The sequence below is a fragment of the Apteryx rowi genome, unplaced genomic scaffold (assembly GCF_003343035.1).
Source record: "Apteryx rowi isolate R43461 unplaced genomic scaffold, aptRow1 scaffold_12, whole genome shotgun sequence".
Taxonomy (NCBI): domain Eukaryota; kingdom Metazoa; phylum Chordata; class Aves; order Apterygiformes; family Apterygidae; genus Apteryx; species Apteryx rowi.
Window position 1 is genome coordinate 7,157,191 of NW_020447419.1, and position 19,432 is coordinate 7,176,622.

At 40.5% G+C, this 19,432-nt stretch overlaps 2 protein-coding genes and 1 long non-coding RNA gene across 9 annotated transcripts; 2 read left to right on the forward strand and 1 right to left on the reverse strand.

Annotated features, from left to right (window-relative positions):
• Positions 1 to 112: 112 nt before the first annotated feature.
• Positions 113 to 7,024, forward strand: PPIL3 (peptidylprolyl isomerase like 3). 2 transcript variants are annotated; one of them, XM_026088486.1, is made up of 8 exons: positions 113 to 271; positions 433 to 496; positions 853 to 900; positions 2,247 to 2,321; positions 3,824 to 3,917; positions 4,531 to 4,598; positions 5,060 to 5,178; positions 6,612 to 7,024. In XM_026088486.1, exons 3-8 carry the CDS (start codon positions 898 to 900, stop codon positions 6,736 to 6,738), a joined length of 486 nt encoding a protein of 161 aa, XP_025944271.1. In that variant the 5' UTR covers positions 113 to 271; positions 433 to 496; positions 853 to 897; the 3' UTR covers positions 6,739 to 7,024. The 2 variants fall into 2 exon arrangements, with proteins under 2 accessions (XP_025944271.1, XP_025944259.1); XM_026088474.1 differs by having other exon boundaries at positions 113 to 496.
• On the reverse strand, positions 6,696 to 12,087 carry LOC112976822. The gene is made up of 2 exons (XR_003257164.1): positions 11,967 to 12,087; positions 6,696 to 9,235 (listed from the first exon to the last, which is right to left on the reverse strand). It is a non-coding gene; the product is annotated as an uncharacterized LOC112976822 (long non-coding RNA).
• On the forward strand, positions 11,281 to 19,390 carry CLK1 (CDC like kinase 1). Of its 6 annotated transcripts, none has more exons than XM_026088359.1 (13): positions 11,281 to 11,391; positions 12,691 to 12,848; positions 13,063 to 13,294; positions 14,358 to 14,448; positions 14,859 to 14,925; positions 16,042 to 16,158; positions 17,014 to 17,180; positions 17,256 to 17,350; positions 17,443 to 17,572; positions 17,904 to 17,986; positions 18,531 to 18,610; positions 18,877 to 18,967; positions 19,056 to 19,390. In XM_026088359.1, exons 2-13 carry the CDS (start codon positions 12,691 to 12,693, stop codon positions 19,200 to 19,202), a joined length of 1,458 nt encoding a protein of 485 aa, XP_025944144.1. In that variant the 5' UTR covers positions 11,281 to 11,391; the 3' UTR covers positions 19,203 to 19,390. The 6 variants fall into 6 exon arrangements, with proteins under 6 accessions (XP_025944144.1, XP_025944151.1, XP_025944161.1 ...); XM_026088366.1 differs by having other exon boundaries at positions 13,063 to 13,291; XM_026088376.1 differs by lacking the exon at positions 16,042 to 16,158.
• The last annotated feature ends 42 nt before the right edge of the window (positions 19,391 to 19,432 follow it).

Sequence of the window (19,432 nt, forward strand, 5' to 3'; positions counted from 1 at the left end):
CGGCCGTTAACGCCCCGGTGCCGCGCGGCGCCGCACTCAGCTCGCGCCTCCGCAGGGCCGCGGGGCGGTGCCCGGCCCCGCCCCGCCGCTTCCGCCGCGCCGGCCGTGAGGGGGCGGCGGCGCCTCGCCTCTCGGCCGCGGCGGAGCGTCCCGTGAGGAGGGCCGGGGCCCCTTCCCGCGCCCCCCCGGTGGCTGTGAGGGCAGGCGGGCGCCGCGCCGCGCCGCGGGTTAGAACCGCGGCTTTGGAGAAGGCGGCCGTGGCGGGCGCCGGGTTTGTACGAGGCCTCCCTGCGGCCCCGCGACAGTGAGCCCGGGGCGGCCAAGCTAACGGCCCCTGAGCTCCCGCACTGTGATTTTGTTGCCGTTATTCCAAACGTTTTGCTTCAGAATATGAATAGCTTAAAAAATGTTTGCTCCTGTGCTTGGATGCAGGTACCTGTGTGTCGCAGACGCTGAGAGCCACCGGAAGGTGGCCCCGAATTAAACTGCTGTACAGGTACTGGCATGTGGCTTTTTATCTGTTAACCTCTGTGATGTATATAACCATAATCTCTGGAAAAGTTATGATTGCTTAGTATAAACTCTCATTTTAGGAAAGGCCGTTTTTTGACCCACTCTTTCTCTGAACTGTTTTGTTCTACCCCTTTCTAGTTCTTTATACGCTGGGTAGTTATGTGATGTAAATAAATTGTTTATCCACGGAGTGTGACTTGAATRATGCTGTAAAACTGTACTGTGAAAAACCTTATAATTTCATTAACAACACAAATATTTTAGAACTGGAAAGAACTGGGGACTGGTGGAAAATGGAAGAAGAAAATAAAAATCAAATTGCATATGTTTTCTTTGCAGGAACCTGCTATATGCAAACCTACTGCAGCTTTTTGATGAGCAAACATGGTGAGATCAGTAGCATCTTTTTATATCCTTTCTGATTTTCTTAAGTTGTCATCTTTGGGAAGCGAATAGCTGCTCTGCATCTCAAGTGATTATGCATTTTACTCTGACATTGTGAAGAATTTGTAATGAAAAGCTCTGCTTTCCATTTCACAGACTTCTACCCAAGATGCTGTGAAAAGGAGAATATGTCAGCGTTACTATTTCATCAGTCTAAAAGTATAATTAGACTTCTAAGATGTTAAACTTTAATCCTAATTTGACTAATATTTGGTCTTCTAGTTTGATTTCTTTTACTACAGAAGCACGGTTCAAGCTGCAAGCATATAGCTCTGCTTGAATGTCTGTAAGCTTCTACAACTGTAGGCTTTTAAAAGTTTATCAATCAGAAAAGAAAGATAAGACTATGTCTTAAACTGGTTATACAACTTTTATAGTATCTTCATGGACATTGCAGACAACTGTCTTCTCTTCTTTACTTGTATACCCACTTTTACATACGTGTGTGTATATATACACACACACAATATACATATTACTTGGTATGCATATAATATGTAATATTATTTAATACTATATATGCGATATAGAAACATGTAATTTATATATATAAAACAGTATGCTGGCATCAATGTGATGTTGGTTTTTATTAGTCTTTCTGTACAGGTATCCCCAGTATATCCCCATACTAAATCATCTTTGATAGTTTAGCACTTTCTTTGGGAGTACTGTGATATTTTGGGCCTATAGAGAGATACGTGCATTAATGGCTGAGTAACTGGCATTTTAAAATTTACAAAGACTATTTATAAGTTCTGAAGAAAAGTGCATAATTTTGCAGACATACTTGTTTGTGAGGGCAGATTATATACAGTGCCATTCAGAACTATCCCTGTATCACTGAAAAGGCTGCAGTCAAGTGATGCACAGCACTTGTTCCTCTGGCTGTAAACCAGTGAGGTATGTGCAGCACACTATCATCTCACGAAACAGATATAAACTCCATTCTTCAACTTGTGCAAACATGTGACTGAGCAGCTTCAGTTCACCTGTGACTTTATGCAGATGAATAACGTATCTCCGGAGAGTAGCAGCATGAATCTGAGCTGTTCCATTACCATGGAGAACTTGATTTGTCCTGAAACTATTGAATCCACTGCTCTCTGATGGTTTCACTGGAAATGTAGAAGGTCTGTGACAGTAGCCTTGCTTACAGTCAGATATTGAAATGATGGTTATATGCAGTGGGAAGTTGCTTGTGTTCTTCATAGGACTAGGAAATAAAAGAAAGTCTACAGCTGTTTGTATTTCATTGGTGGTTTAATTATTATTTTTTGCTTCTTGCTCAGGCTGTCACGCTGCACACTGACGTAGGAGATATTAAAATAGAACTATTCTGTGAGCGAACACCAAAAACTTGTGAAGTAAGTCACATAACAAGAGTGGGATTGTCTAATGTTGAAGCAAAGCAGTAGAAGTAGTGAAGATCATAGAGGAGGTGAAATGTGTGTTCCAATTCATTGTTTCACACAATGGAACATTCACATTTTAAGCTGGTACAGTGCCTAATCAACCTGCGGGACTCGTTGTGTACTGTGTTGTACTGTCTAGAGCTTTGCTGCCTATCTCTTTCCAGATAAGGTTTAGCTAAGGGCTGCTTCTCTCTGAGTTATAGCATCTCCCAAAGTGTCCTTTGCCCTTAATAGGAAACACAGGACTTTGCCTGGGATTCCCAAACTTCCCTTGGTTTGCCCATACTCATACAGCTTTGCTTTTTGAAAAGAAGTGAGAAGCACTCCTAGTTTGTCAGAGACCCCAGTTTTCCTTTGTGCAATAAACTTAAGCTTAAATTGAAAGCAGTTTTTAACTAATCATGCGGAGGCTTGGCTATTGATTACAAAGTTACAGTACAATTACAAAATAAAAATGTTGAACGCAAGTGATACTTCTGAGCGTGTCTCAAGAATCCCTGTGTTTGTTCCACAAGACCTTGTGCTGTAAGCTTTGTTTAAAATCCTTTGCATCTGTGACTGTGTCAAAGGAACATGTTAACCATAATTTGAGAATGACTATTCTGTGTGTAAATGGGATTCGCTGAGTACTGATTCTTCGACCTATCATAGCCACCTTCTGTAGGAAACCAAGAAAACAGGAGCTCTAAACAAACTGCGGTCTCTTGAAACTGCATTTTATAAAAGGCTTCTCTCATTGCATTTTTTACAGCCATTTCTGTTTTGGTTATAGATGCCACACATGATGTTTTAATGGTAGTTTTAGGGGTTATTATGTCAAAGTAACTTTTAAATGAACTTTTTGTTTCATTTTGTAATTCTGTAGTTGTAAGGTTTCCTTAAGCCAGGATAAATACTACTGTATTTTAGTTCAAAATTCCTAGTTTCAGCTGCAAAACTTTCATCTTACATTCTGGGCAGCCCAAATTTAAATTTCAGTGAAACAGAGTATATCTCTGTTTTCCTTGCAAAATGGTGAACAATACTTGTCCGTATCCAAATAGTGGTTCATCAGCTATCTAAGGTACGGAGGTCCTTTAAAAAAGATACATGTTCCTGCACTGAACTGAAGGAGAATATTTATGAAGCCCCCATCAGATCCATCTTCTCTGTGATGCTCTATGTAGGCAGTATCTGTGTTACTTTGTTGATTTTAATGTAACATGTAGACCATTCTTACTGGATTTGATACTGTTTTTTTAACTATGGCAAGCCCTGAAAAAGGAAGGAAAAGGCCTGAGGGCTTTTTGTATCTTTTAATAGCCAACAATAGTCTGGGACAGTTGACTAATGCCGTGACATGCTCACAGTGCAAAGCAGAGTCAGAAGAGCTAGTCTTGCCAGTGCTGTGGTTTTAGCTACAGAGGATATTATTTCTGAGTTGTTTGTTAATATGCTGTGTTTCATTTCCTTAGAATTTCCTGGCGCTTTGTGCTAGTAACTACTACAGTGGCTGCATATTTCACCGGAATATAAAGGGCTTCATGGTTCAAACAGGGGATCCATTAGGTAAATCCTTCTGTCAGGATCTGTATATAGAGAAGTATACAGGGATGGGACGGAACATAAGAATTACTGTATTGTTGACAGAGGGTTTTATGATGTAGCTAGTTTTCTCTGGTGAGTTTACAGAAGAACAGTCATTACCCTATCTCTAAATAATCATGCAATGGCAAAGCATTGTATAGACTTTAATTTTTCCAGCTGTTTTCACTGAATATGATGGTTCTGCTGACTTACCAGCACTTGCACAGGCAGTAGTTGCTACTCTGGTTTCTGCCTGAAAGGCTACACTACCTCTAAAAGTTCTCTTTAGCATTTTGGGAAATGGCCTAGACAGTGTCAACTGTTTGAGAGAAAGTCTGATTCAGCTGTGTGTCTATTTGCACTCATACTGAATTGAATTTGAGAATATCTCAGCCTTTTGTTCTACTAGTTAATAGTTGTCGTTTATATTATTGAGTTAGTGCTCTGCTCAGTATCAAGACAGGAGACTCTTATCCCTGCCTCAAGCAATTTATAGTCTTTATAGTGTGTGTGCTGTAACATGTTAGAACGATACATCATTTCTGAATTTTTCAGTCTGAGAATCCAATAATCTGTTGTGATACTTCTTTGTCAGGCACTGGGAAAGGAGGTAACAGCATCTGGGGCAGGAAGTTTGAAGATGAATTCAGTGAATACCTGAAGGTATTTCTGTGCTTTCAATACGCAGTTATGTTTTCACATACAATTTCGTTACAGGTTGGAGAACGATCAGTGTTGTGTTGCACTGGATTAAATACCTGTCATGTAATTGTGAAATAAAGCATAAGCCCATGGTAAAGGGATGTTATTAAAGCTTGTTATTGAAATAGGAACAGGCATTTCTGTACTCTGCAAGTTAGATTTGAGGGTTCTCATCACTGAGAACAGAAGTAGGAAGAATTTGTAACAAGGTATTTTTCATTCACTGAAGGTAAAGAAGTCATTTTGCATCATAAGAGCAGATTTGAGGAGCTAATTATGGGTGGTGATAGAATATATTAGCAACCAAGATTTGTTTTTACTAATGATACTGAGGTGGAGTACTAGTCATTAAGCCTTTTGTACAGTTGAAATCCTGCTTTCACAGATATGTATTCATGTTGAGCTTTTTTCCCTTCTTTCAGCACAGTGTCCGTGGAGTTGTTTCAATGGCAAACAATGGTCCGAATACCAATGGATCGCAGTTCTTCATCACTTATGCCAAGCAGCCGCACCTGGATATGAAGTACACTGTCTTTGGGAAGTGAGTGATCCAACCATATGCTTCCTTGTCAGAGCGTGTGAAGGATCTGAATATCTCAGGGCACGTGCAATGCAAATTTAGAAACTTATATGGCAAAAGTCTTTAAGATCGTGGATGTGTATATATAAATGTATGATCTTGCACTGTCACCAGAATTAGTTGACCCAAAATACTGCTCCATTTTTTTATTAGTAGTAGGAAATTCAGTGGAAATAGGCATATTAAAAATAATATCAAGAATGGAGCTGGGTTTTTTTGTACTAGCCATTCCAGTTTGCACTCATTTGGGCCTGGGTGAGAAGGCAAGTTGGAAGGGCTAGTATATACAAAAAAAAAAAAAAAGCAACTCCACTCCTGATATTATTTTTTTTGTCTCAGAATCATGGTAACGGCTTTTCTTTTGCTTGTTGCTGAAAGGCCTCTTGTGTACAAGTGAATCTGTTGAACAAAAATTGCCTTCATCAAATAGAGTTAAATATTCAAAGTAAGCTAGTGAAATTTGAAAACTGCATTTTTACCATTTGTATTGTTTATAGGCATGTAAGCATAGTGTTCTTTCATCTCTGAGTTTGTTTAGAAGTGTGATTTGAAAGTAGCTTTTTGGATATGTCTTTCTCACAAAAGAGTAGGGGCTCTGATAGATGAACTTTGCCAGATTTTCTGTGGCAGTTGAAGATAGCTGTTGCCCTAGTTGCAGAATCAGCTGAGCAGAACACACATCCATGCTCCAGGCACAGTCCAGCATCTTAGATTCAAAGAACTGATCAATGTGACGGTGAATTGAGTGGTGAATGGCATGTCATGTGTTCTGCCAAGTCTGTTACTCGGGTACTAAACTGTCAAAATTTAGCAGAGCTAATTATTTAAACTGAAAAGGTAAGGGGTCTATTAGAATAATTTCTCTTGCCACTTCTTCAGCCTGAACAGGAATCAGAAAGTCTAAATGCATTTGTGCCATTAGATTTACACAGTTATTAGTGGTCAGTCCAATCTTGCCTTTGAGCCAGAAGGTTAGTAATTATAATCTCACATTTGGAAAACTGATTTTCCAGCTATGGGATTTCAGTAGTTCACAGTGAAGTCTGGTATGACCAATATCTTGCTACTAGTTAAACCTATACTATGATCAGTCAGTCCTGCCTGCCAAGAAGTGGAGCCAGGGTCTTTATAGCTATGGTTCATATAAAATATGATACTGTCAGTGGGAATTACTTGTATCGTTTATCAGAATCTCTCATGGATGCTTAAAATTATCTTTCAGTATAGGTTATCATACTATATATAAGGTTTTGGCTGCCTTGTTTGAATCATTTGCTTGCCAAGCCCTTGCACTGTGGTACTTAACTCACTGTAAATTGCTTTGAGATACCTCAAGTGTGAAAGTTAAATCATTCGTTAGAAGGAGCTTCCTAGCAGTTCTGCTTTTCTTTCAGAGTTATTGATGGCTTGGAGACACTGGATGAGCTGGAGAAGCTGCCTGTGAACGAAAAAACCTACCGACCTCTTAATGATGTTCGCATTAAAGACATCACAATTCATGCCAACCCTTTTGCTCTGTAGCCACAAAGTGCCTCAACACATTCTTTAGAGACTGGTCAGAATGACTGCTGGATTATGGTGTTTAAAATGTCATTAAAAAGAGTTACTCAAAGTGGATCATACCTTTGCTCCTTGAATGAAGGACTTTCAGGAGTTGTGACATTGTCTGGGAATTGTCACAGGGAAGTCTTATGCTTCAGAAGCCAGTTTTTCCAGAGTATCTTCCAGAATTTTGACTTTAAAACATTGCTTTTTGTATGTGTAAAATAAGGAAAGACTTTTAAAAATATATCTATTTTTATGCTAATCTTTGATTTCTGTCTTGTCTTTCTAAGTGATATTATGTTGAAACAAATCTTTGGCTAGAATTTCATTCTAGCAATTTTCTGGAACCTTTCCAGGTAAGCTCCAACCTTCCTTACTTTACTGTTTTTTAGAAAATTGAGAAAAATATGTAATTTTTTTCCTCTAGGTGAGAGCGGTGTCATAGATAGAGGAATCCTTTCTCTGCTAGCGGATTAAAGACCATGTTTAGACGAGTGCTTGTTCTGGTACTGCTGTGTTGGAGTGGTAACCTCTTTAGCTTCCCCAAAAGGTAGATCAGAAACAATTGCCTCTGCCTCTGGCACAAAGTTTTTAAGATGCAAACACTTACACTTTCATCCTTACATAGCTGTTGTTTGAAACAAGGTAACCATGGCTTTACTGTAACTTGTTTTTCATCCCTTTGTTGCACAAACAGTAAAGGGTAAACACAACAAAGAGTAGTGACAAAGACGGTGATCAGACTTCTTACTAAGAATATCCTGATATCCTTAAAATAATAAAACATATTGTGGCCAAGATGTTGTTAAAGACAACTGTCTTACATGTTAGTGGTGAGATTGTCAGAACCCCTCCTAGTACTGGATGACAGAAAGAAGAGGACAGAGGGCCTGTGAGAAGTGGTGGTTTGCACAGCAAAGTACCAGTTGAAATATTAAAAATAGTTGGTGACCATGCTGTTGGCCTCAAATAAGAATGTCTGCAAAAAGGTATAGAGATGTCTGGATATTGACTGATTGGGGGAGTGGGGAATATATATATATATATAAGTATATAAGTATATATGTGTATATATATGTGTGTATATATTTGTGTATATATATATATACTTATATGTGTGTGTGTGTGTATTTATATATGTATAGAGATACACAAATATGTCTGTGTGTTGCTGATCCTATGTTCAAGTCCCTTTGATGAGGAATCCCCAAAGGAAACACAAGTAATTTGGCATTCATCAGTCTCTATTCCTTTGGGATCCAGCCCCAAACCAAAAAGAAGGGTGAAAAGTCCTGTAAAAGATATTTTAGTGTAGTAAGCATAAAATAAACTGACTTGAGCTGGCAGAAGAGAGTACACCTAACAAAAGCAGTTCTCCACCTTGGGCATATTGGGGAAAACAGAACCTTCTTCTGTTTCTTGAAAAAACCCTGGTTGTTTATTAAAAAAGTGCATTTCAGCATGTTTGTTGTTATGAAGCAGGAAAAATCAATTCATTTCCACTGAGGTCCATTTTCTGACTCTACAATATGTAGAAGTCAGAGGATGTTTTTCCAGTTCAAGCTGTGCATGGGAGCACTGGCTAGGACAGAACACCCATGGTTCCTGCGTCCAGCTCCCGGGCTTCTTCCCCCCGTCCCCTTTGGACTAATTCAGCATCGCTTAACAAGCCCCATCCTTATATATGCGCCTTGTAATCCTTGCGAGGTTCAGCTACAGCCTTGTAGGCTCAGTGCCCACCAGAGTTGATCTGTACCCTTGCTCTAGAACAAAGTCCCTCTGTGGATGAATGAGGAATGTGTTGATTTTTGTCACTTCTTTTAGTAATGTTCTGGAATTCAGGTGTGTGTGAAAAAACAAAACAAAACAAAAGGTTGGGGGGCATTGGAAAGAGCCAAAATTTTGAGAGCACATCTTAAGGGATGAGATTATGTTGTGCCTAGTTTGTATGTGGTGTTGCTAAAAGCTCTTAGTCCTTGCTCCAGACTTAAAAGATTTTTCTTTTTTTCCCCTCCTACTACTCCAGTCAGGTGAAGGGCTCAATTACTGTAGCTCTGTGGTCTTTCTAGCTCCCTTCCTTGTAACCAGTGGTAACGGGGAATAGACAAAAGCAGGCAACTCCATGCATCACTGCCACACTGACACTGCTGCTATGCAGAAGGAAATGTATATGGAGAATTTTCCTACACTGCAAAGGAGCCAGTAATTTGAAATATAGCACTGAACTTAAAACAATTGCAGGTCTGGTTTTCTCCCCCACAAAAAAGATCATTATAGAGAATGTGTGAAATACAGGTACTGCAAGAGCTTTGCTCTTTGCATGATGCATTAAATTTAGCTTTTTTTTTTTTTTTAATCAAAGCTATGTATTAAAAGTAGAGGGCTCTCATGGGACAGAGTTATGTGATTCACAGCAGTTAGGATATCATGTCTATGTCTTCCGTTCATGGCCCTGAACCTCTCCCAGGTGAACCTGGAATACAACAGAAAAAAATAATGGTGGGGTTGCTCCCATTCAGTTGTTAGAGAGAGAGACAGAGAGGCAGAGCCAGACAGAAAGAAACAGAGACAAATGGAGACAGCAAATATAAGTAGCCCAGCTGTGGAAGTGCATAATTATGTGGGCAGTTGCTGTGCAGAGGGTACCTGCCATGCAGTTCTTGCATGCAGTCAGCGGTTGTGTCAGCAGCTGTTTGGAGTTCTGTAACATGTACAAGTCTCTAGCATTTTTGCTATTTAAGGGCAATACCGTTCTTATTTTTAATGATTTGTGCTTTATGAAGTGCTATGTTTAATTCCATCAGTCCAGTCCTATAKGACAAATTCTACAACCTACAAGGTGAGTTCTGTCAAAATAAATCTACCTGTGCAAAGGAAAATATGCTGCTGTACGTTAACACTATGATCTTGTGTTATGACTGTGGTGGAGAGTCTCATCCTGTATATTCTAGATAATCACTGATGTTTTAGGCATTAGAAAAATAATAGGAAAAGTCAGTATTAGAAATATGTTGGGAACAGTACTTAGACTATGCTGGACAGCAATGGACAAAAAGAAAACAGTACGTTATCTGTGTGCAGTGACACACTTGCATGTGTAATGTACCTACTGTGTCGATCACAGGGTCAATTGGCAAAATCAAAACAATATAAAGGGTTTAAAAGCTAGGGTCATTTCTCAAGGGTGGAAGGGTTTCAGAAGTTTAGTCTTTCCCAAGTTAAGAGAATGGTTGTTTTAAAAAAAAAAAAAAAAAAAAAGTTGATGTGTACAGATTTGTGGTGTTTCAGGACTGTTTTACCCTTAGATGTTCTTTTTTCCACATAAATTAGATGCTAAATAAGTTGTCTGACTGCTTATTATTGGCATTGCTTTTGGAGAACCAAATTTTGGACATGATGCTTGGTTAGCTTTGCTGAAGCAGTAAATAACATGATGATTGGCTCAAAAGCTCCTTCTGAGAGAAATGGCAGCCTAAGGCCACCTTGGAAGACGCAAGGGGTGTCCGTTGGCTTAAATTGCCCAGTGTGTGATAGAGGTGACCAGCAAAAGCAAGACTTGGCTTTGCGGGAGTGTTTTTTTCCCATTCTGTGGGCATAGAAGACTGATTGTGTACTTTTGTTTTTTTCCTAAGGGTTGTGTTTAGGGGTTTTATTTGTTCTACAGTGGGTAGTTATGTTCAGTCAAGACCTGAAAACATTACTAAAAGCTAGTGAAAGATACTGTAAGATACCAAATCCTTGAATGCTGAACTATTTCAAAGTGTTTTTAACTCCAGTGGTTTACAAAGACTTCTGCAAAACATTAGTAGTATGTGGTACTTCACTCTTCTGTTGATTTAAAGTTGGGTACATGCTTTGAGAGCCTCTAACAGTTTGTCTAGGGAAGTACAGAGACAAAAAAATTGGGCTATATCACCATGGGAAATGATGACCGCAATTAAAAAAATTCTGACAAAAATAGCTATCTCCTGGCAGTTATCACTGAATGAGGGTTAAGAGGCTGTGGGGTTTTTTTCTTTTTTTTTCTCTTTGATTTCTCCTAATCATTTTTCTTGTCTTCCAAAATCCTTGGATGGAAAGTTATTGAAGATTTTGCGCAGATGGTTTGCTTATCAAGCCAAAATACGTTTAAGCGGATTACGTGGCAGACAGGCATGGGGGGGGGGGGTCACCGTGAAATGAGTGACCAGGTGAAATGCACCACGCCGGTCCGCGCAGCGGAACGGGGCAAGGAAGGGCTTTCTTCCCGTAAGGCGGGGGAGCGGTGAGGGCCCTGGGGTTCGGGAGGGGGGGGCCCGCAGGCCCTGGCAGCAGCCTCGCGGGGCAGCGGCGGGAGAAAACGCCAGTTATCTTCTAAAAATTCTCGCGAAAGGAGAGCTGGGCCCTCCGGCGTGCTCCGGCTGCCCGCACCGCTGACCCGCGCCCGGCGCCTCCGCCCGCTGCAGCCCCAGCGGCCGCTGCGCCCCGCCCGCGCCGTGACGCTGTGGCCGCTGTGACGCGCCGCCGCGCTCCAGAAGGTTCCTGGCGGCGCCATTTTGTCGCGGGCTGTGAGCTGAGGGGCGGCGGCGGTGGTCGCGGGCCCAGCAGCTGCGGCTCCCGGAGAGGGCGGCGGCATCCCCAACTGCTGAGGTGAGGCGATGGCGGGCGGCGGGTGGAGGGGCCCCGAGTGCTCGCTCCCGGCTCCGCGCCCTGAACTGCCGCGGCGGCGGGGGAGAGCTGAAGGACATCGTTAGGAGGCGGGACGGGCTGCGGCGGGGACATGGCCGCTGTCGAGGGGAGGGAGGAGAAGTGCCGCTGCGGTGCCGGGGAAGGGGCTGCTGCCCCTGCCGTGGGGGGAGGACAGCCTGCGAGGCCGCTCGGGCCGTCCCCGCCGTACGAGCGGGTCGGGCGGCCGGGGCGCCCCTCCGCCGCCCGTCTTTGCGCGCGGCCGCCATGTTCTCTGCCCGCGCCTTACTCGGTGCGGAGAGAAAATGGCTGCGGCCGCTGGCGCGGGAGGGGGGCGCCCGGCGGGTCCGAGGGGGAGGCTGGGGACCGTTTCCCCGTTCCCGAACGGGAGGTCGAGAGTGGGGTCTCCACCGGGGAGAGACTTGGGCGCACCCTGGAGCGGGGGGTGGCCCCGGCGGAGCGCCCCGCGGCTTCTCCGCGCTAGTGAGCTCAGTGTGTGCATCGGCCGTGTGGGGCGCGGACCGTCTCCTCTCCCTCACCTGAAAAATAACCGGGGTCAGGGCCCGTGCTGCGTCGCGCCCCGCTTTGTAGCGTCGCAGCTGTCGCGAAGTCTGGACTTGTCGGCGTGAGACATCTCGCGTGAGCTAGAGCGGTTGGAAAGTAAAATAGAAATCTGTAGTGAGATATTTCTCTTTCTCTTTTCCTTTTGGAACCAAATAACTGGGAGGTGCTTGTAGTTTATTTTCATTCATTGGCTTTTTAAGCTAGCATTAGAAATTTTCCAGGGATCTATAGAAGCATAGCAAAAGTTTAATAATGAACTCCTTGAAGTCTTTCAAAGCACATGGGGTAATATCTGTATGCCTTTTTAAGTACATGTAAACCTTCCTTTTTCYTAGTATATGCACGGTTTATCATACATTAAGGTGTCTGAAGGAACCTTACCGTGGTGCCCAGCTTTGCAGAAATAACATTCACAGAGTGTGTTTAGTGTCTGAGTCATGATCCTTCTTTTTAAAATTTTTATTTGTAGGAGGTAGGTTATTGGTTTAAGTTCCCTTATCAAAAATGGTTATTTTGGGAAAATGCTTGAATGTAAAAATAACATGGAAGAAAGCAGAGTGGGGGAATCGCAACTGGGTAATTGAGGGAAAAAATACAGTCTTCATTATCTTGTTAGACACTTTGGTATTAATGGCTCTTAAAATTAGTTGCTTGTTTCTAGGATGTAATTTAAAGAGTGAAATGCCTTTTCTGTCACAGATGCGGCATTCCAGACGAACTAATTATCCTGACTGGGATGAAAAAGAAAGTTGGGATCGCAGAAGGTGCAGCAGTGGTCATAAGAGAAAGAGGAGATCACTCAGTAGTGCACGGGAGAACAAGCACTTCAAACATGATCCTTCTAAACTTCCTGATAGGTAAATAACTTTTTGACTACTGACAATAGCAAGCATCTGTTTTAAAATGTTACTGTTCTGATAAGGTTAATAATTTTGATGAGGTTCTGGTAATGTATTAATTTTTGAGTTGCAGATATTTCAAGAGGGATGTCTTACAGTTTAAAGCAAAAACCTGCCTTGATAGGGATACTGGAATTATTTAAATAAAGTTTACTTAATCCTTTGTTTGTAGTAACTATTCAGAAACCAAATCCATAAATGAAAGAGACCATCATGAACGGCGCTATGTCGAAGAATACAGAAACGAGTACAGTCAAGGATATGATAATGGGCACCATCACAGAGACCATGAAAATGGTTATCACAATCATAGTAGCAAGTCATCAGGCCATAGCGGGAGGAGTAGTTACAAAAGGAAATACAAGACACATCACAGTGCCTCTCACCATCATCATTCACAGGTGGTATGACCAATTTTTAACTTAGGAATTTTTATTTTAAGAAGATAAATTCTCATCTGGGCAGTAATAATTGAATATTGGGGTTTGGGGAAGTCTTAATTGCTAATATTGATATATTATTTTTTTGGCTAGGAATTTTTTTTTTCCTTCAGTAAAAAATTTCCATAGTTTGTAGGTGTACTTGTGATACCACAGGACACAGTTCTGCTACTTGTTCACTGGATATATTTGAGCTGATTAWTGAACAATAACCATCAATTGAAATACTTGGAATGCAGGCATCACTTTCATGCCTTCAAAATTTTTTTATTACGACAAGTATTTATTTCAGTCATACCCAAAAATCCAAATACAAGCTTGAAACTTGTTTTTGACTAAATTTAGTATTACTGAAATAGCAAGGAGATACTGCCAGATTTTTACAATATTTATTTATTTATTTGATAAGATATTTTAAGTTTTGATGAAATAGGTTGTAGAACCAGATTTGTATGATGTCTGTCCACTAGCAGGGCATGCTTTCTGATCTTTGTTATGAATTTAACTGTTAAAAAAGCTGAAGATAGGATTTATAATTGAAGCTCTTCAGCTGAGACAGCCTAAAGTAAATGTATATGCTATTTTTGTAAAAAATTTTATTACTGTTAAATATTCAGATGAGATTTAAAATCAGTTGCTTAACTTGTGTATTTTAATTTGGCCACAAGGCTATTTTATGTAGAGGGTAATTTATTAAATCCTTTTGATTTTCAAATAAGGGCACTGAAAACCTAAAATAAAATTCAGTGAACCAATCTTTTAAAAGAAAAAAATTGTGTTGTAATTTTTTGTTGCCTTGCCACTTTGAGTATCTTATCTGAAAATCTGTTCCTTGCCATGTTTTTCTCCTGTAACATAAACTATGTGCCCTGTGAATTTCTGGGGACTGAATTTGAAATTGCTCCTGCCGTTTGTGGCCTGGCGTGTATCTGAATGCCCGAATATCTCCCTGCTGAATGAATTTCGTATTCTACCCTGAATTCACTCGGGTTTATTGATTGGCTGGACGATCTTGGTGCCGTTCCAGAAGAGTCATCGAAGGAAAAGATCCAGGAGTGTAGAGGATGATGAGGAGGGTCACCTGATCTGTCAGAGTGGAGACGTACTAAGTGCAAGATGTATAGAATATTTTTCAAAACTTATTAACTTTTCAGATAGAATAATTTCTTTTAGCATAAGATGTGAGGGGGCTTTGGAAGTCTTTTCTTTCTGTCTTGGCTTTTTTGTTTTTGGGGGGATTGTTATTCTTTTTCTGTAGAACTTAAATGTTTTTTTTCTTTTTTTCTTTTTTTTTTCCAAAATAGTAAATGAAGTTAATGAACCTAGAATGAGATATCTGTAAATATGTCTTGATGAGAGTTGTCCAATAACTTCTCTCAAACTCTAGATATTTACATTTTTATAGAAGCACAGTGTAGAATAATTTTCAGTGATAGTACTTAGTTGGTTTCTTTGTGTTTTTTTTTTTGTTTTTTGAACGGTTGAGTAACTTCACAACTTCTGTGACTGAGAGTTGCTTTCTTTTTAGATGAGATTGTTGCTACTTTGGGTGAAGGTGCTTTTGGAAAAGTGGTGGAATGCATCGATCACAAGGCGTAAGTCTTTTTCAGTTGATACCTGTAGTTTTTCTTACTGATACTATCCTGGTGTATGTAGTTCATGAAGTGGTTTCAGATTGATTGGATCAAGTTTAGTTTTGCTTCCTAATAGCTGATCTATGTATTTTTTAAAATGTAGACATAAAATAACAAAACGGGGGTGGTTATTCATAAATGGCATTAGTATGGGAATAACGAGTGCTTTGTGGTTGGAGGATCAAATTGCTCCAGTTATTTACTTCCATTTTTCTTTTGGGGAAGGTTTCATACATGCACCTTTGGGCGTATTTGGGTGGCCAGTTAGAGCTGGGACAGATGAGGCTGTTGCCATTCCCAAATGTAAATTTATATTAATACATCATGCAGAAAACAGCACCTTGAAATCACAGTTGTTTAGGAACTGGCAGACCAGCAGGGGGGCGCGTCCTCCACAAGCGCTGCCCTCCCTGCCGGAGGGCCAGGGCTGGGTGCTGGGTGCGGTGAAGCTGCTCCCCCTGCGCCAGCTGGGGCCTGTGCCTTGCCCGCTCTGTGTAGTGAGCCAGGTCTGCGATACCTTACAGCATACTTCAGAGTATAATCTGTGATGATGCAATGCCATTTGGGTTCTAGCAGTTACTATATTATAAATCAGAACGTATTTTCATTCAATGGCAGGGGTTTTGTGTACTTTTAGAATTAAATTGCCTTTGTAGTCACTGTAAAATATATTTGACACCTCAGTTAATTTTAACTACTTAGATCACTGAAGAAGACTTGCCTTTTCTGACTGACAGTTGTGTTAGGCTGCAAGGTGTTGACTTCCCTCTAATATTGGCCCAATACACTTAAATAAACCATGGGAGGTAAATCAGTGTTTTTTTTAACCTTTAAGAATAATACTAATAGAAGGTATAGAGTATATTTTCAAAGTAAATACTTTATAAGTATTTAGTTGTGTATGTGAACATGTGAAACTTGGGTATATTTAAGTCAGCACGTAGTCTTAAAAATATCTGTTCTGCTAAGGTTCACAATTGAATTTTGTTATAAACAGTGTTTATGGGGATAATTACAGAATGATCTTAGTTATAACTATATATTGTTCTAATCACCATAAAAAAACTATTTTTTCAGGGGAGGTAGACATGTAGCTGTGAAAATAGTAAAAAATGTTGATAGGTATTCTGAAGCAGCTCGTTCAGAAATACAAGTACTGGAACATTTAAATGCGTCAGATCCCAGCAGTACATAGTAAGTATGCAAAGAAGATTGTACCTTGTTTTGGCTTTCTGTAACACCTGCATTTTTATAAAAACAGTAATACTACAAGCTCAGAATTACTAGCTAGTAACTTTTGAGTACTTTGCCTTCTAAATTGGCTCAGGTTACTTCCTTTTGGTGTTTCTCTGATAGTTCCAGAGCGCCCTGTGCTGTTCATCTCTAAGGGCAGGGCTCATTTCTGCACATGCATGTACAGCTGTACAGAGCTCACTCTCTAGCTATGTAAGCTTTCACCCAGGCTGGCCAGGCCTCTAGCCCTGCTTGCTTTGGATAAGATTAAATATTTTTCCATTCAGACCTATCCTGTTCAGAACTGTGAAGCTGACCTAGCTGCAGTAGGTGCAATCATAGTATTGATTGGTGACCAGATACTCAATGTAGAAACACTACCTTCCTTATAATGTTTGTAAAGTAATTTTTAAAAAATTACTTAAACTGTGCAAACAAATAATCTRTAGCAGCTTCTGCAGGGTCCTACTCTCTGAATATACAGTCAGCCTCTTGAAGTGCTTCCAGTAGGTGGAGATTTTCTGTTGGTGGTGGTTCAGTGTTCTCTTCCTGTCCCTAATTTATGAGGTCAGGAAAAGTTGCTGCCTGGCAGCTCTGTGCTGGCTGGAGCGCCTCACCTGGAACCAGGGCAGTCTAGTCTCTTCGTGTTTGTTCTTCGTAAGCTCTGCTATTTAAATTAGGCCAATGTATTCACACAGAAAAATCTTAAATCTCTACAAGCCTCTGCCTTTGCATAATTGACCAGGTCACATGGCTGTGTAGCTCAGCATTCATATAACTTACTGTGGCAATTGATATATTTTCCTGCTTTTACAGTCGCTGTGTCCAAATGTTGGAATGGTTTGAGCACCATGGACATGTCTGCATTGTCTTTGAGCTATTGGGACTCAGTACCTATGACTTTATTAAAGAGAACGGCTTTTTGCCATTTCGGCTGGACCACATTAGGCAGATGGCATATCAGATCTGCAGATCTGTGAACTGTAAGTCTATTTCTTGCTGTTTTAGTTGTTAAATTTTATTTGAATGGCCTGCTAACTACATTTGTTATCCTGCAGTTTTGCATTTGAACAAGCTGACACATACGGATCTGAAACCTGAAAATATTTTATTTGTGAAATCTGATTATGTAGAAGAATATAACCCCAAACTGGTAAGGCTCCATAGTCTGCCCCTACCTGCCCCTCAGCATCCTCCTGGGTTTATTTATTTCATCATCCACATGCCATTGTGTGTTTCACTCAGAAACGTGATGAACGCACACTAAAAAATCCAGATATCAAAGTTGTGGACTTTGGGAGTGCAACGTATGATGATGAACATCACAGTACTTTGGTGTCTACAAGACATTACCGAGCTCCTGAAGTTATTCTAGGTTAGTAAAAGTGATTTCTATCCAAGGGCATATACTGTGCTTCAGAAGTCAACTCTAAAATAGTTTTGAATAAGCACTGGAGACATTTGGAAAATATACCATGATCAAAAGGTGCAAGTTAGAGGTGTGCTTTACATAAGCTTAAGTAGTTGGAACACTTTGTGCTTTTCACAGCCGAAGTGAGGTTTGCACAGTAACTTAAGCTCTTATCTCCTTTTGTCTAATATTTTTATGTAGTACTGAACTGTGCTAGTGTGGTATTGTGGCTCTTGTTTGAGCTGTTAAACTGTTCCTAGTCCAGTATAAACATGAACCTTCTCAATTTTCACAGCACTGGGATGGGCACAGCCCTGTGATGTTTGGAGCATAGGATGTATTCTCATAGAATACTATCTTGGATTCACAGTATTTCCGGTAGGTAACGGAACTTCAAAAAGGTGATGCAGCACATGTAATGCATTGCAGCTTGAGGAAAACATATGCTACGGGGGGGGGGGAGATGATCTGTGCTAGAGATTAACTTGTATTTTCTGCAGTACCCAGTGGCAGAGAGCAGAAATAGGCATAAATGAACTTTCCCATCAAAAGAAAGACATGTACAAGTTGTTTTCAGTACTGTTGTAGCAGTAGTTTGGTGTGAGAGGGCAATGTTTTGTTAACATTTTGAATGCACAAGCCCTACTGGTAACAGATGTGGTCTCATCTACCACCATCATCAAATAATACTCTGGACAATATTGCTGGAAGTTGGAATTTACTAACAAAAAGCAAGGCTGGGTGAAGGACACCTTGGTATAATGTAGCTGTTATTTCAGGAAGTAGAAGACTGTTTTTTCTCCTTAACGTGAAGTATTTTTGTTTGTAAGGGGAATGGTCAAAATTATGTATTGGTCCTGTGGCTGATGATAACTTCATCTACTGATGAACAAAATGTTTGTATATTTTAATTTTCCACTAGACCCATGACAGCAAAGAACATCTGGCAATGATGGAGCGAATACTGGGGCCTTTGCCAAATCATATGATACAAAAAACAAGGTATTACATTTCTCTGTACCTAGATTGCCTAGTTTATAAGCTAGTTTCAGATTTGGGTTTAATATCAAATAAATGACAAAAACAAGTTCAGTAAGCTCAGAGTCATTGCTTTGCTTTGTTAAATTGGCCATTCTTTTGTGAAGTAGTCACTGATCAGTTCCAGGGTTGTGATCAAACATGCTGCTAAAAGATGAGTATGCAAGCTTTGCTTCTAGTGAAGAGGCAAAGCAGCTACTCCAAATAACAAGCTGTGTGGTCTGTTTAAGGAAACGCAAATACTTCCATCATGACCACCTGGATTGGGATGAACACAGTTCAGCTGGTAGATATGTCTCAAGGCGCTGTAAACCACTGAAGGTAAGAGACAGGAAAACACCTTGGGGGAGGAGAGCTGCAACAATAACCGTAAAATTAAAAATAATGTTATGTGGGTTTCTTTAAAAAGGAATTCATGACTTGCCAAGATTCTGATCATGAAAACCTCTTTGACCTCATTCAAAAGATGTTGGAGTATGACCCAACCAAACGCATTACTCTTGAAGAGGCACTGAAACATCCTTTCTTTTTCCCATTGAAACAAGAAAAGAAGTAAACTATCTTTCAACTGAGCAAGCTGTTACAGACTGTGCCAGTCAACAACAGAAGCATAATAAAGTTTTTAAGTATTTATTGTGTACAGGTAGCTTTATAAATACCCTATTTTGTATTATGACCCTGTTTGGATACTTAAGTTTATTGATCCAGCTGCTGAAATAAAACTTTCTATTTAAGAAAAAGATACTGATGTACCTGATAATGTTTTTGCTTAAATAAAAATCTCAG